This window comes from Cupressus sempervirens, chromosome 3, assembly GCF_028749045.1.
Source record: "Cupressus sempervirens isolate cs-2001-9-10 chromosome 3, ASM2874904v1, whole genome shotgun sequence".
NCBI lineage: Eukaryota > Viridiplantae > Streptophyta > Pinopsida > Cupressales > Cupressaceae > Cupressus > Cupressus sempervirens.
This window is the reverse complement of record NC_143120.1, coordinates 891,190,099-891,207,674: the sequence shown is the minus strand read 5'-3', so window position 1 is coordinate 891,207,674 and position 17,576 is coordinate 891,190,099. Positions and strand designations below refer to the sequence as shown.

General features: G+C 36.8%; 1 protein-coding gene across 1 annotated transcript; it reads right to left on the bottom strand.

The window, feature by feature from the left end:
* Positions 1-215: 215 nt before the first annotated feature.
* LOC149569665 (ras-related protein Rab-2-B-like) lies at positions 216-17,159 on the bottom strand. The gene is made up of 7 exons (XM_089822385.1): positions 17,005-17,159; positions 16,755-16,881; positions 16,101-16,240; positions 1,327-1,409; positions 942-1,146; positions 772-840; positions 216-682 (listed from the first exon to the last, which is right to left on the bottom strand). Exons 1-7 carry the CDS (start codon positions 17,119-17,121, stop codon positions 590-592), a joined length of 834 nt encoding a protein of 277 aa, XP_089678511.1. The 5' UTR covers positions 17,122-17,159; the 3' UTR covers positions 216-589.
* Positions 17,160-17,576: the final 417 nt, after the last annotated feature.

Sequence of the window (17,576 nt, the reverse complement as noted above, 5' to 3'; positions counted from 1 at the left end):
CCTTATACAGGAAATAGAAATTTGCTATCTGCATCTTCCTGTGCCCAACAATATTTATGATGCTCTTTCATTCGATTGTCATACTCAGCAATCAAAATCTTCTTCCCTAATTTGACATCAGTGTAAAGTAGTTATACTTTACTTTGTACCATGATAGAAAACAAATTCATCCATGAATTTCTTACCAGATAAATTCCAACAGTAACTTCATCATGAGTAGAGAATACCATCCATGCAGCCTTTGATTATAGTTTTTCAATGGTGCTACTGTTAACCATTATTTTCCAATTCTCAATCACGCAGGATGTATGTAACTTTACATAAAAAATCTGCTCTCTCAAAACAAAAACAATTCTCCCATTTAAGATACTGGGAAATTAAAGGCATATACAAATGAAATAGGAATGGCTGCAAAAAATAATCTGTACAACAAATACAAAGGCATATATCGCCACCTAAAGAAAATAATATAAACTAAATATTTGAATAGTATCTGAAATATAAAATTCTAATTACACAATACAACACAGTATATGCACTTATTTCGGGCAAACTCCAATATGCACAACTCCCTGGAACTATTAAATACTCAACTACAACAGCCTCCTCTCTGGTTAGCGAGTGTATCTCTACTTGCTCCGCCTTGTCCAACACCGGCATATCCAACTTTTATACCATTTGCCTGAGAAGTTTACAGTGGAAATCTAAATTATTCTGTTAAATGAGCACAATATTTATAGAGATTTGTTGCATTGTGAAATAAAAACTTACCTCATTCGATATATCAAATACACCATCCTGAATTTTATGATATATTTTTGATGCAGTGTCAATAAATGCCTGATGAGGAAAAGGAACAAAGTTACACTTGTTCAGGAGGGTAGATGTGTGAGCATGATGTAACAAGTAAAATACTATACACGCAACGTGTAATCTTATACCTCCTCAACATTTTGAGCAGTTTTCGCAGAAGTCTCCATAAATATTAGTCCATGTTCTTTGGCAAACTGTTGTCCTTCCTCAAAGCTGACAGCCCTCCTATGCGCTAAATCAGATTTATTTCCAATTAGCATTATTGTCATATTTGCATTTGCATGTTGTCGTGCATCTTCCAACCAGGTTGCAAGGTGATTGAATGTTTCTCTCCTGAAAGTAATTATCAAAAGATAAAAATGAGGTTATGATACAATATGACAGCCCATATGTAAAATTGCCGAAAATACGCTCACATGGACTCCTTAAATCTACAAGAATATTCAATATCCCACCATTTGATAACAATAAAGAGAAATAATCCGAAAATATTAATGCTTGAATAAAATATACCTTGTTATGTCATATACAAGCAAAGCCCCAGCAGCTCCTCTGTAATATGATCTAGTAATTGATCGGAAAGACTCTTGTCCTGCCTGAAATAACAGAAAAATCAATAGATTTTATATACATTTACTAGATGGAAAGCACACATGCAAGTTCAAAATACACAAGGGGCCAAACAAATTTTGCATAAAAGCAAATGACATGATGAATGATATCAGTTCTTAACCTCTACCACCTGATGAAATTTTCTACACGGCATATGTTTGCTAATTTGGAAGAGAGAGAAATCTCATCACCTATTATCCACACAGGCTTGTCCCTACTGGGGTTCATATTTAATTTAACTTTGAACAAAGCTGCACAGGTTGTTGAGCACTTGAGTTGGATCGTAACAAGGATCAACACAAAACTAAAATGAAGGATGTAGCCATTGTAATAGAGACCCAGATTCTTATTGCCTATTATTATCATAACTGGTTCAGAATCCTGACAAGATAAAATTGCTATAACTAGGTAGTGATGCAAGCTTCCAGGGTCATGATTTATAATCACATAAAAAATAAGCTACTAACCTAGATGATGTACAATTAATTATTTATTACTGGATATTGAGAAAGACCCATGACTTCAAAATTCAATATAGCCAGTTCAAGCTCTTTGTTATAGTTTATAACTTAAGGTATATAGCATGAAAATTAGGTAAATGTAGGTTCCGGAAAGCTCTAGAGATATGCATATCAAGGATTCAGAGTTAGTGATCGTTTCTTGATCAATCAAAAGCAGCTATGGGGCTGCATCCATTAATATTAATATAATGGAAAAAGTACATGCATGGGAACTCATACTGTCTGGCCTGAACAGGCTTTCCCAACCAAAATATATCAAACACAAAACACCATCACTTATAATTCTAACCGTCTCCTATAACAAAATGGAGACACACTATTTCTCCTTACCATGATATACAAACTGTAACTACACTACTGTCCACTTCAGCAACCACTATATCATTTATCAGTAAAATGTTTTACTAGATATACAAAACTTGGGGCATGTGGTCTACACCCTTAACCGGTTTTGTTTGGCTTCCTGACAGCTACCTTGCCTTGACATGGTGATTTCATCCATTTTCTGTATGAGCCCCTGCATTAACCTCCAAAGCTCAGCATTGTCTCAATCCAATACCTCCTCTCTGGCAGCTCGTCCTCTATCAGATCTCTTGCAATCAAACCATAGCGTTGCTCTCCACATTGTCCAGCACCTCCCCAATTTCACCAAGAAATGGTTTTTGGACAAGACTCTGACAAAGTGCATTTGTCATTTCTTTGGACTATGCAGCATTTAGCAAAGCTGCCAAAAACATAACAAGATATATTTGTATTCGTGCAGTGGTGATGGTTGGTCCTCAAAAACACACCACCCAAAACCATTTTAACAAGAAGAATTATCAGATAATGCTTTAAATGAAAAAAACTTTTCATCTTTTTCTCCATGAAGGCCATCTATCTCTTCCTATTCACCAAACGGATGGGCATGTCCATTTCTTCCTCTTCAACTTCTCCTTGAAACTGTCTTTATGATGTTTATTGTCACTAAGTTCTCCATTTAAAGAAATTCTCTGGCCTTACCTTGTTAAACATTCATCTCATTTATGATTAGCTCATACCCCTGCTGGCCCGTCTTATTGTCCTCCGTGCCACTCATACATCCTAACTTGAATTCTTCCATTCTTTAGCACATTGCCACCATCCCAATCTGCATCCACCAACAATCTTTCTCATAGTAAGTTCTGCTCCTTGCAAACTCAAAGATGAAAGCTGTCACTTCTCATATCCATTGTACCCTAATCAAAATCATATGAGTCTGAGGCAGTACTTCTAATCCTTTGATTTGGGAGTTCTGAAAAATGATTGTTGGAACATCGGGCCCAGCATCTAGCCTCTTATTATCGTGCCTATGTCATCTTCTCCCACCAGATCCACATTAACTCCAACTCAGACAAGCTTTTCTTTATTCCTACTCAGTGGCCGATTCGGCCAATTTATATGCCACCGAGTTGCCCTCTCTGTATATGTGATATTGTAAAACTTCCAAGAACCGCCAAATCTCAGGATTGGTTTTAGCCATTTCTGCAATTTCCAATTAGGAGACGCTTTTTGTTGAGCAATGCTTATTTTTATTAATGAATCCCCTTCCAAATGTACCGGAGGTCAAAGAAGCTCTTCCACATTTGAGATCTAGTGTGTAGTTTACACACCATTGCCCCTTGCAAATGGGGACCCCTCATTTAAATTTAGCTGTAGATCCCAGTCATCTTAAGGAGTCTAGATAGCGGGTAGTCTTCAAATCATTTTGCGGTCGAGATGCAATGAGCTAAGTGGAGTAGTCATGATTTTGGTTAGGGAAGGTTTTGAAGGGTTGTAAAGGTCAAGTATCTAATGGCAATTTCTGTGAATTCAGTCCCAAGGCCCTCAAATTCCTTGGGCACTGAAGAACTTGTGAATTGTTTTATGAGATAATATGAATTGGGCAGATATGATATCTTTTGACAATATTTTTGGATGAAATAGCTGAGAATGCCCAAGAGTGGTCAGAACTTGACCCTCTTTGGGCATTATTTCTTAACATAGGCTAAATTCTGCCCCCTTCAATCAAGCCTTTAAAGCATAACATAATGAAAACTTGCAGATTTGGATGGGGTAGTGTTGAATAAGGGAAAATTTAATGGTTCTGTACTTAAACAAAAAATTAACTGAGAATGGCCAAATTCCACCCTACCTTTTTGACAAGTTCCTTGGCATCAATCGGAAAAAAAATCATGGAAGACCTGATGAAATTTGAAAGAAAAGTCATTGAACACAGTCTTAAGGAAAAATGATTGACTTTAATTGAGATCGCCCAAGATGGATTGGAATATGACCTTCATTGGGCATTGGATGAAAGGCCTAAGTCGGCCTTGTTGAACAACACACCTCTTCATATCCCAAGTCGCCTATAAAGAAGGACTAAATGCAATTCATTTAAACATCATTTCCATACAAATCAAGCTCTGCCTTAAACAGTAAGTTACACCCAAGTCTGAGTAGCAAAACATCATCAGTTGGCAATGAGTAATCTCCAGACTTGGTAGCACTTCTGGACCAAGAGGAACAAATTTCTCAGTTAGAATATTGAGCATGAAAGGTGAAAGTCTCTTCAGATCTGGGGGTGCATTTCAAGCCCTTCAATTTCCAGGATCTTAGAAATAATTGCATTTCATTTCCAATTCATACAATTTCCTCAAACAATCGATGCAAAATAGAATAGAAAAATCAGGATGGAGTCATAAAATTGATAAATCATAAAATTAATTGCAATTTAAAAATCTGGTTAAAGTCTTCATTTAAGTTCAATCAGTCCAAGGTCTAACAAAGGAAGTAAAATTAACCTAGTAGCAACTCGGTTCGGTGGACATCATTATGAATTTCTGTTTTCTTTCAAACCAATTGATGTTTTGTGGATATAAACTATAAGTGCAAGGATGTATGGGATAACATTTTCAAGGATCCTCGTGATATCTTATTTTTTTCATGAAATACTCAAATTGTCACTCGACATTTCATAAACTAATGCTCTTCTTTCCCTTTTGGTTTTGCAAGGAATAACATTCAAAAGAGGCGAAGCTTGGAAAGCAAAGGGCACAAGAAGATCCAAGTTCAAAATGCAAGAATCCAACCATCCAATTGCAAATCCAAATCAAGCCCAGCTACATGAAGTCTATATTATCACCAATACAATCAAATTCGATCAAGTTTACAAATGCAAATTCAAGCGAAGCCATGAGAAACTCAAGGGGATGGAGAAAGTTTGGAAAGAGGAAGTAATTTGAAGGCAATTCAAGAACATGAACCATCACATCATCCTCGGGAGGTTAATAGTTTTGGAAGAGTTAATCAAAGTTAGAAGGATTGGGAGTCAAGATTGTCTTCATCGAGAGTCACTTTCTAACAGTCAAGCAAGAAATATTTGCAGTTTTAACAAACACCTTCTACAAGCCAAAACTCGAAGCACGTGATTAAATAGATCTACAAGATAAGGTTTATGAGGTGGCACTTGGTTGTCTTCAATTAGAAATCCCAAATTCAAGCACAAGCGAACACGGCATGCCAAGTGTCATTTTTTTCTCATTGATTATAAAAATCATTGTAATTTGCTTATATCATGTGGTGCCTTCATATAATTGGTTGTAAATTTGGCAGCCCTAATTAGGGTTTGTGGGGTTAAATCCTTGCTCTCAATCTAAGATCGGTCTTGGTCCTTCATTGTAATTGAACATCTATAAAAGGCCAAAGCCTTCTCATTTGTAAATGAGAAGTTAGAAAGTTAGATAGATAGTGGAGTTCAAACTTAGAAGAGCTAGTAGTATAATTTAAAATTTAAATAGGCTAGCTAAGTGAAAGACTTGATCAAATTGCTACTATAGTGCTATTGAAGTAATTGATGGTTCATTATTGGATCTTCTAGTGAATAAGTCTTGCATGGTTTCCTCAATCTTTCACTTGAATTAGATTTCTTTACATGTTGAAGTAGTTTACTTGAATGAAAGTAGTTGTGGCTGCTTACTTGATTGACTCAAATAATCCGGGCCACTAGCCTCTTGCTGATGGTAGGAATACCTTGTGTGGTAAGCTGATGATGATGGTACTTAACTTCAATTGATATTAAATCTTTAGTTTGCATCCATTTTATGGGATTGGAGTGAAGATATCAATTTGAAAACCATTCGAGTGTTCCTTCGAAACTTGCACTAGGAGTGTGGAGTCATTGATTAAGCTACATCTAGCTGCATCTAGTAGAGTCCAAATCGTCCATAATTCCTTGCATCCATAGTTAGGATAAGAAGTAACATACGTTAAGTTTAAGTTTAAAAGGAAGTTGGAAAAAGTTATATTGCACATTGTAAAGCCAAATCTTTAGAAGTGCAACAGTTGACTTCCATTGAAGGAATAGTGTAATTCCCTTAAGGGATTACCACCAATCACATTGTTTCAATAAGCGAGTGTCCAAAATTGAAGGAACTTTGAAGTTATTTCATGATCTTACTTTGCAAACTTAGTATGGGAGTTGACCTTATATCAAGAGAGGATTAAGTGTTTGATGTTTCACTTTGAAACATTGAGTATTGGTTATGCATGTTGCAGTAAAACAAAACTCACATCAACAGAAATTCTTGGGACTCAGTAGTATAAGTTAAAGTGGAGAAGTTGGAAAATCAAAACCATATTTTCATTGCACATTGCAAAGCTAAATCTTTAAAAGTGCAAGAGTTGATATCCATTGAATGAATAGCATAAGTCCCCTAAGTAATTACCACCAATCACACTATTTCACTGAGCACGTTTCCACAATTGAAAGGAACCTTGAAGTCATTTCATGATCTTACTTTGCAAGCTTAGCATGAGACGTGACCTTATAGTAAAAGAGGATTAAATATTCAGTGTTACACATTGAAACATTGAGTACTTAATTCTGCATGTTGTTGTGGAACAAAACTCACATCAGCACCTAACAATATTACCTTTTAGTCTGCCTCATTGTTCATCATAACCCCTAGACTAACTAATATTTGCTTCAAGATGATACCATTATGGTCTCTTACCACATATCCACCCCACTTGCTCCTAGGTTTCCTTTCAAAGCCCAACCAAAGTACTCTACCCAACCAGACTCAAGTGTACTCAATACTACTCCACGAGGATCCCTAGGAAGTTCAACCTTCCCATCCCCTTTACCACAAGGGAAGAAAAATAAAACATCACCTTATGTACAAAGGAAAATAATGCAATGTTCTTTGTAAATTAAAAAGTTCTAGACAGTTTTCAATGTGGAGATCTGCACAGAAGGCGTATTGCTCCGCCATTATTTGTTTTCACTTTTCTCATACAAATAAATATTTGAAGGACAATGTGAACAATGGAATTAATATACATCTAATTTGAAACTCGTACTCAGATATAACAAAAAAATTATATGACAGAGAGTATAAAAATATTGTGTATAGGCTAATGACTCACCCCCCCCGAAATAACCCTTGTTTCTAGAACTGGGACATTGTCAAGTCACGAGGACTTGGGGGAAATGCCCCCCCCCCCATAACACCACCACCTTGAAGATGTTCAGGATGTCGAGGACTCCAAGATATCCAATGGACTCCCATGAACCTTCCAAAAGTTTCAAGAATGCCTAAGAGTCTCCTACATCTGTTTGACCAAAAAGGCAGTTTAAAAAAATCAAATTTTTTATCCCTATCACCAAGGACAAGCCTTAATGGATTGTAGACCGTGCCCTACAATCCTTACAAAACACCCTCAAATCCTCTTTCCAACACACAAAAACAGATAAACAGGCTGATATTGTAAGTTTGAGAGTGCAAGTTGAAAGTGCAATAGGGTTCCAAAGGTGCAAGAAGAGGAGTATTCATGTGGAGTTCTGCAGTTCTCATAATGAAGAGTTTAGGGATGATTCAAGGCCTCACTTCACTCGATTTTGTTATTTTTAACATTTGAAATAATCATTGCAGTGATTGTAATCATCATTATAATTTCTTAAATATAATATAGATTCTTGTACTTGACATTTTCATTGTTCAATGTTAAATTGTTAATGTTCAATTCAAAGTTAAGTAATTTCTAAGTTTTTCTAGAAGAGGAGTGTTCATGTGGAGTTTAGCAGTTCTCATGATGAAGAATTTAGGGATGATTCAAGGCCTCACTTCACTTGATTTTGTTATTTTTAACATTTGTAATAATTTTTGTGGTTATTGTAATCATCATTATAATTTCTTGAATATAATATAAATTCTTGTACTAGACATTATCATTGTTCAATGTTAAATTGTTAGTGTTCAATTCAAAGTTAAGTAATTTCTTTCTAATTGTTGAAGTTTCATTTGTAATTCTTATACATCTTTTTAACTATGTTTTCAAGTATGCTCCCGCCCCATTGTCATCCCCCAACTAAAACACATGTTGTTCTCACCCAATGTTCTCCAAGTTTTTGGGGGGTGTGTGTACTGGTGAAGCCAAAATATCTCCTAGATTTGGGCACAGTCAGTGTAACACGGGGACTCGCACCCTCTGCCCAACCTCGAAGCACTCATCCCCGAGACATTCCCGCACCGGGTACTTGCATACCCAAGTACCCCTACCTCTGACATTCCACAACCATCCTATCGCTGCGATGGGTACTTGAGTTTATTACAATAATAGATAAGACATCTATTATTAGTTAATGGTTATCTTGTAAATATCTTTAGCTTTAGTTTACTTTCGTTTTTTGCTTTCTCTGGAATAGAATGTTTCTATTCTTTACGATCGTTTCCTAAGGAAACATCGTCTCTTCCTTTTGTATAAATTGACCTTTCGGTCTCTGTTATTAATAAGTAAGTATTTACCAATTACCTCGTAATATGGTATCAGAGCTATTACTTAAATTTTTTCGAAAAAATTTATAATTTCTTCGTGAAATTATTTGTTTAAATTTTTTCAAAATTATTTCTGTTGAATTTCTCTAAAACCCGCTTAGGGTTTTTCGGCCTAGAGAAATTCCCGAACTCGGGTCTGCCTGTGTTTATTCAACACACTCTAGCCCCATTCGTCCATGCACATCGATCCTTGAAGAAAAATCTGCCATTTTTTATCAAGAAATCTGAAGTTTTTTCAAGCTTTTTTCAGCTAGGGCCGTTTTTTTTCGAAACCCTAATTTTTGGGGTCGAAAAAATATTTTGTTTGCAAATTCTTGGTGGGTTTTTCGAGAGCTCAACTGGGTTGTCGTTCGTTTGTTCTGGGTGCCTCAATTTTCCAGCCAGCGGATCTAAAAAACGACAACAAATTCCTTCTGGGTTTTTCGAGCTCTCTTTTGGGTCATTCTCTGATTCTTCTAGATCTTTCGTATTTTTGCCTCGAAGAACGTGCCTTCACAGTTTTTCATTGAAAAACGTGCCATGGCATCTCTAACAAATATTCTGCTCGAACATAATTCCAAATTCAATGGTCGCAATTATGGAACCTGGAAGCAGCGCATCATCACAATCTTCGAATATCGAAACACCGATCAACTTGTTCTGGGTGTTAGGCAGCGTCCGACTTCTCCGGGTACTGATCAAGGCGAAGCTGAATTTTTCCCCTTCTGAATCTGTTTCTGTTTTTTATGGGTTTGTTGATTTTCTCCTCAAAAATCATTTCAAGTTGTCTGTAATACGCAAGGTTGCGTGAGATTCTGGGTTTGTTGATTTTCTCCTCAAAAATCATTTCAAGTTGTCTGTAATACGCAAGGTTGCGTGAGATTCTGGGTTTGTTGATTTTCTCCTCAAAAATCATTTCAAGTTGTCTGTAAAAACGCCAATTCACCACACCCCACACGCCACAACAGAACAGTGTAGTTGAACGTCGGAACAGGACAATCACCGAGATGGCTCGTTCCATGCTCGAACACAGACATGTTCCGAAGCGTTTTTGGGCAGAAGCAGTTAACACTGCAGTTTATCTGTTGAACCGGTCACCCACAGTGGCGGTCAAAGGTAAAACTCCGGAAGAGGCCTCGTCAAGTCGCAAGCCCAGAATCAGTCACCTGAAGGTTTTTGGCTCTCTTGCTTTTGTTTGGATCTCTGATGCTTCACGCACCAAGTTGGATGCCAGGAATTAGAAACTGATGCTTGCTGGATATAGCAGTCTTCACAAAGCCTACCGCCTTATTAATGTTGAGACATCTCGTCTCATATACAGCCGCGATGTAGTCTTTGATGAGCAGCGAGGACCATTCATGCCTATTTCTCCTGTTCCTGATCCAGCAGACCAGCCTATGCAGGTTCATGATTTGGGAGTTCGGCTTCCATTAGGTCCACCTGATGGGAGGGCTCCAGTAGCTCCTACAGCTCCAGTCCTGCCAGTGATACCTGTACAACCACCTCCAGCTTCTCCTCCAGGATCACCTCGTTTTGAAGATGCTTCACCTGAGTTTGATCCAGATTCTTCTGATCAGGATCCTGCTGATCAAGCATCTCCTAGTACTACTGTTGGTCATTCTCCTCTCCGGCCTAAGTGGTGGGCTAAGACACTTGCTGATCTTCATGATGATGAGCTCATTGATGGGAGAACTACTCGGAAAAAGAGCAAAACTATAGATTCTGTTAACTTTGCTCTTATGGCCAACATTCACAGTGTGTTTGAACTTCAAACATATTCCGAGGCTAAAGGAATTCCAGAGTGGGAACAGGCCATGCAATCTGAACACCAAAGCCTGCTGAAGAACAACACTTGGGTCCTTTCTGATCTTCCCCCAGGGAAAAAACCCATTAGCTGCAAATGGGTCTACAAAATCAAATACAAATCAGATGGTACTTTGGATAAGTACAAAGCTCGTTTAGTGGCAAAGGGCTTTTCTCAGTGTCAGGGCATTGATTATGAGGAGACCTTTGCTCCTACTGCAAAGATGAGCACCATCAGATTAGTCCTAGCCATGGCAACACAGTTTGGCTGGAAGGTCCATCAGATGGACGTAAAGAGTGCTTTCCTGAATGTTGATCTCCATGAAGAGGTCTACATGACGCAGCCTCCTAGTTTCAAGGTTGCTGGTAAAGACCATCAGGTTCTCAGATTGGTAAAAGCTCTCTATGGTTTGAAGCAGGCCCCTCGGGCATGGTACATCAAGATTGATACGTACCTCAGTGATCAAGGCTTCAAGAGGAGTTCTTCAGACTCAAATCTGTACATCAAGACTACTGACAATGACATCATCCTTCTGGTTATCTATGTGGATGATCTAATCATCACTGGCAGTTCGGCATCTTTGATTCAGGGAATCAAACAACACTTATGCCAGTCTTTTGATATGACTGACCTTGGGCTCATGCATTATTGCTTAGGTGTTGAAGTTTGGCAACAGTCTTCTGGTATATTCATCTCTCAGTCCAAATATGCTAGGGCCTTGTTAGACAAATTCCGAATGCAGGATTGCAAACCTGCATCTACACCTATGGAGAAAGGTCTCAAGTTATCAGCCAAGTCTGATTCTCCTTCCGTTGATGATACTACGTATAGGCAACTAGTAGGCAGCCTCATCTACCTATCTGCTACTAGGCCTGATATCAGCTTCGCAGTCAGCTATATTTCACGCTTTATGACAGCTCCTAAGGCTGATCATTGGATGGCAGCAAAGCGTGTGCTTCGTTATGTGAAGGGCACTTCTGATTATGGACTTCTGTATTCTCGGAGTTCTAATCCTAAACTCAGTGGGTTCACAGATTCAGATTGGGCAGGCTTTGTTGATGATAAAAAGTCAACATCTGGATATGTGTTTAGTTTGAGATCCGGTGCAGTCACATGGACCAGCAAGAAGCAGCAGGCAGTTTCTCTCTCTTCTACAGAGGCTGAATACAGAGGGACTGTTAAGGCAGGATGTGAAGCTGTCTGGCTTCATCGGATGCTTGGGGATATGCAGATGTCACCAGCAGGACCGACTACTCTGTTTGTTGATAACGAAGGCGTTATCAAGTTAGCACGGAATCCAGTCTTCCATGAACGAACCAAGCATGTGGATGTTCATTGTCATTACATACGACAGCTGGTTGAAGACGGGACTATAGATCTGCAGTATGTTCCTACCTCAGATCAGACTGCAGACATTCTCACCAAGCCTCTTGGTCCTGATAAGTTTGTCAAATTCAGAGGACAACTTGGTGTGTTAGATAGATTAACTATTAAGGGAGGGTATTACAATAATAGATAAGACGTCTATTATTAGTTAATGGTCATCTTGTAAATATCTTTAGCTTTAGTTTGCTTTCGTTTTTTGCTTTCTCTGGAATAGAATGTTTCTATTCTTTACGATCGTTTCCTAAGGAAACATCGTCTCTTCCTTTTGTATAAATTGACCTTTCGGTCTTTGTTATTAATAAGCAAGTATTTACCAATTACCTTGTAATAGAGTTTCTATATTTGAATTTTGATTTTTGAATGTTACTATTGGCTATGTAATATGTTACTACGTTGGATGTTTAATGGTAAATGAGGTTTAAGCAAAAGTTGAAGGTCAAAAAGGATATGTTCTCTTACTGTGATTGGTTAAAGCAAGAAGACCCTCCACGCAACCTCTCTCCCGAGCTTGAACCAGAAACACAAGTACAGGAATATAATGTTACCAGTCTGGTTGCTTTGAAAATTATGGACAATTACCTTGAATTCTCTTTTCTCCCTAAAATTTGTATATTATCATCTTCATAATAAATGAACTTCCTCATATATCTTAACATATTCTTCATAAATGTCTGCACATAAATCCTTCAAAATTATGCTAATGGATTCCCTTCAATGTGCTTGTTTCTGTACTAGATCTGCTAAGTATTGCCCCTTCTTCAAGAACTTAATAGATGATACAACCTATCACCTCAGTTCAATCATTCCCCTCCATGTTACTTCCAATTGTACTTCACAATCTGATCTTATACCTTTCATATTCCTTAAAGAGGCATACCCTCTTAGATATTTCTTTACATATGTGTGTGTAAATTTCAAAATGCCTCTTTATTCAAGAGAGACACATCTTTTCATAATTAACATGTATTCCCCATACACATGTATTTATCAAAATCTGAATGGTATTATAGTTTATTCACTCCCTTCTCTATCTCTATGTGATCTGATCCAATATGGAATAGTGGATTACTTCCACTTAAATTCTAAAAGAGTAATTTCAGTTGTATAATCCTTGAGTGAATGAGGCTTAACATCTTATATTTTGTAATGAGATACAAATGCAAAAGGCGTGACTAGTCGATATCTCCCTCCAAGAAGCAAGAGTTCTCTCCAGAGACATCTTTTGATATTGTTTGTGTTCTAATAAACAAATTCAAATTATTCCAGAATAAATTGCAGCTCTTCCTTTTGAGGGAATCATTTTTCATTCTAATTGCTGCATATCCTTTTTTTTTCAAGGTTATATTATCTGCTGATCGATGTCCTATGTTCTTTTATCACTGCTGGTTCAGTAGATATGATGGGATTTATTAATGTCTTCCGACTATGAATTCCTCGAGGATTCAACTGTGTAATTTTTGAATCAAACTCATTGACCCATGCTTCTTGAGTAGTGATTCACACGAATCCATCTCTCATGAGAATAAATGGAACAGTTAACACTCATTGGATCTAGGAATTGCTCACAGAGGTGAAGCACCGGGACTTCCCGGGAGGTCACCCATCCCAGTGCTACTCCAGCTTGAGCATGCTTAACTATGGAGTTTCCTCCAAGGTTAAACCCACTCTGCTTGCAACTCCATTTGCTGACTATGAATTACTTGTTTCTCACTGACTTTCAGAGTCAATGTTGAATGTGTATGGATGGTTAACAGACTTTATGTATGTAAATTGCTGATTGGATTATTAGCGCTGGGTATGTATTAAACTTTTCATTCTATTTTGAATGCTTGTTAGATGGATACAGTGCAGATTGGGCATATTCAGTATTGATTTTCCCTTGCTTACTGCATTGTCTTGTTTCATTGCTGACTGTACATATTCTCATCATATCTTGCTCCAAAGTCAGTTCATTATATGTTCCATGTTTTTTTTTTTGAATTCCCCTGTCAAGCACTGATTTGGTGATTTTCTTTTTATCCCATTTTTTCTTTGATCATTCATTCTCCCCTCTTATACTCACGTGGGGGGAAGAGAAGGAATAGTGACCCTTCAAGGGCATGACTTCTCAGCCTAACAATTGCGTTTAGTATAGAATTTTACCATTATTTTTGTTAATACTTAAAAATATCTAATATTATATTATATATTTAATTTATTATATTAATATGTGTTTTTACACGCACGCATGCACACACACACACACACACACACACATATATATATTAGATTTATAACATAGATACAGATATTAATAAGTTACAGGTTATTTATTATATATTGATATATAATGTATTATGTTACATTATAATAATGATGGTTCTTGATAAATTATCATTTATTGTATTTTATTACTAAATATTATATCTATTATTTATTGACTATTTATTTGTTTAATTATTGATTTATTTATTCTATTCACTGTGATCTATTATGATTATTTAATTAATTGATTGTTTATTATTAAATCCTATTTCAAAACGGCAACATCACAAGGAATATGCAGGTCAGTAGAGAAGTGTGTTGTTGGACCTTCATCCACACATCCCTCAAGCGAGTGAAGACAAGAAGCCCTGCCCCAGAGACAGAACGAAGACCTGCTTTAGATGATAACATGGGCGCTGGATGAAAAGAAAGAAACACCCGGTGTTCCTTGCAGGTTAGCACTGGGCATGCCTGCCTGAACCTGGGGCCCAAGGACTGTGCCCAGTACACACACGCAGAAGACTGGACCACAGTCCAAGTCTTGGCACAAACTGGACCCAGATTCAGGGATTTTTTAAGATGAACTGTTAGCTTAGAAATTCAATCACAGATCTTGTAGCAGAAACTTTGGATAAGCTCCCTGATTAAAAAGTGAAGAGAAATTTTATGTTTTTAAAGTTGTCACGTCCTAAAGATTGAAGCAATTCATCAAGTAAGATCATTTTAAGTAAAAAGTTTTAAAAGATTCAAAAATTGTCATCGGACAAATAAAGGTGGATCATTTTAAGTTAATGTTTATGTAATTCAAATATTATATTGATATAGTGATAAGAAGATGGTGGCCAAACTTACTGTGATCCTGGTTGTTAATTTCAAGAATCTAAAAGAAAATTTGGAGTTAATGGTCAAGAAGATGTGACTAAAGACAGGCAGGTTATGACTTAGTATCCCAACGCTTGAGAATTGCAGTTTTCATTAACATTTTATTGGTTAATAGCATTTTTAATTAGAGTGCACTATTGTTATGTTGTGTCAATTATTACTCGAAAAGGGTGTCTGGTTATAAGAGGCGTCACTTCATCCCATTACTTGTTATGCCAGAGACACTTTTGAGGGGCAGCACAGCTGTATAGAGAGGAACTGGCGGATCAGGGAAGGCATCTTAAACAGAAGCATCAGTGAGGGCAAGGATCAGGATCATTTAACTTCCTTGCAATTTGAACTGTGTGCTAACTCAGTAAATAACTTGTTTACACATTGCAAAGTATATCATTATAAATAATTTCTCTTTAAAACAACAGAATACGAGAAAAATACAATGATGCTTGACAGATTGGTGGACAGACTGGTCGACCATGAGGAGAACCAGTTTCATAAAGCCAACATGTGTGAAGAAATATACAGGAATCTCATAAATGAAGCTTGTTAGCGTTTTTAGATTAATCTCATAAATTCTAATAATCTCATAAATGGAGCTTGTTAGCCTTTTTAGATTAATCTTATATACAGAAATCTCATAAATTCTAATTGACCACATTATGCCACAGACACCTGCAAGCTATTTGCACAGTTTTGTTTTGCTTACAGAAAAGTGGAGCTTGTTAGCCTTTTTAGATTAAAGAACCTAAGTTTGACATAATATCAATATGATGGTTTTAAAGTCTATCAATTACTGTAGGGGGTTAAAAACCATAGTAGATGCTTGATTTAGTTAGATTTTGTTAACAGAACAGAAAGGCTGTTTTTCACTTTGAGACATGCTAGTACACATACTCTGGCATGGCCAAACTATAAATGTCAATCCACCTAAAATTACATCCAACTAAATTCAAATTACCCCACTCCACCAATCAACCACATATCACAATATCCCAGCAAACTTATAGAAAGCACATAAACGCTTACTGTATCCCAGATCTGCAGCTTGATGGGCTTGTTGTCAATCATAATCATGCGAGCTCCAAACTCCACACCAATGGTCAGATCATGAACTGGCTGAAACCGTTTGTCTGTAAACTGAAGCAGAAGACATGATTTTCCTACTCCTGCATACCCCCAAAACAAAGGAAACTTCAAGTCAGTCATAATAAAAACTAGAAACAGGACCATTTAACATGAATACATCTATAAACAAACTACAAACGAACTTTCACATTAGAACCCAACCCATAAATAGTCTAAAAGACGATCAAATCAAACCAGGATATTCTCCCCAAGCGTCAAAAGAGATAAAACTGAAGCGAATAAGCATGATGGGGTTCTAACTTACTCAAAACTGCATGGGAATATTCGAAAATTCGAGAAAACAAATAATAACCCCAAATTGATCTGAAAAAAATCGATTATCCCCCAAACCCAAACGAAAATAATTATTAACGAGCATACAATAGAATCATGAAAGCCCTTATCTGGAAACCCTCATTCAACGATAACAAGAAACAAGTTTTCAAAAATCCAATTAGAGCCCATATACAACAATCCAACCTCAACAAGGAAAAGAACCAAATAATACCTCAATCTAGAAAATGAAAAGGAAAAGAAAAAGAATAAGAATGTCACCTGTGTCGCCTATGATGATGTATTTGAAAAGATAAGCGTAGGCCATGCTCGACATTTTAAGATCTACAACACCATCAACAAGCACGCACTTGAACTGCTGGGTGAACACAGATAGATAATACAGTGCCTGCACCAAAAATTGAGCTTTTGCCGATTCAAACTCGCGCTAAATCTACATACGAGATGGGCAGAGCAATGCAAATAATGGCAGCTACTATGAAACTGAAACAACCAGATATGATGAATTTACGTTTGTAATATAGAGCGAATTGGTTCGATGGACGGTGGGCAATGCGTGCAAAACATGGAGGTGTGATTTGATCATACTTTTGAACAAGACAATGGAGATTCGCAGATGCCAACGCATACGCTTCCACACCGTTACTCCAAATATTTTAACCAAATAACTAGTTAATGTGTTTTTTTACAGAAAATAATAAATTTAAGCGTTAAACTATATTTTAAATAGTTAATTAAACAATTAATTAATATGAAATGATATTGTTTTCATTCCCATCACAATGAAATCAAATGAAGGGTGGGCCTACCAATATGCTTACTGGGCCATATTTATTTTACGTCTCCATGAGAGATAATACAAGATGTGTTGGTAATGTCATTCTTGATTACAACCTTTTGGAGGTTGGAATCAATTTGGACGTATATACACTAATAAATATGTTAAGTTTTTAAATAGTTATTGAATTTTAAGTTATAATGTATGTTTTACAGAAATTGGAAGAAAAGTAATTTTATCTATCATAAAAAAACTATTTAATTAGAAAATAGGTTCAACAAAATTTATAATTAAGTTTTGATAAT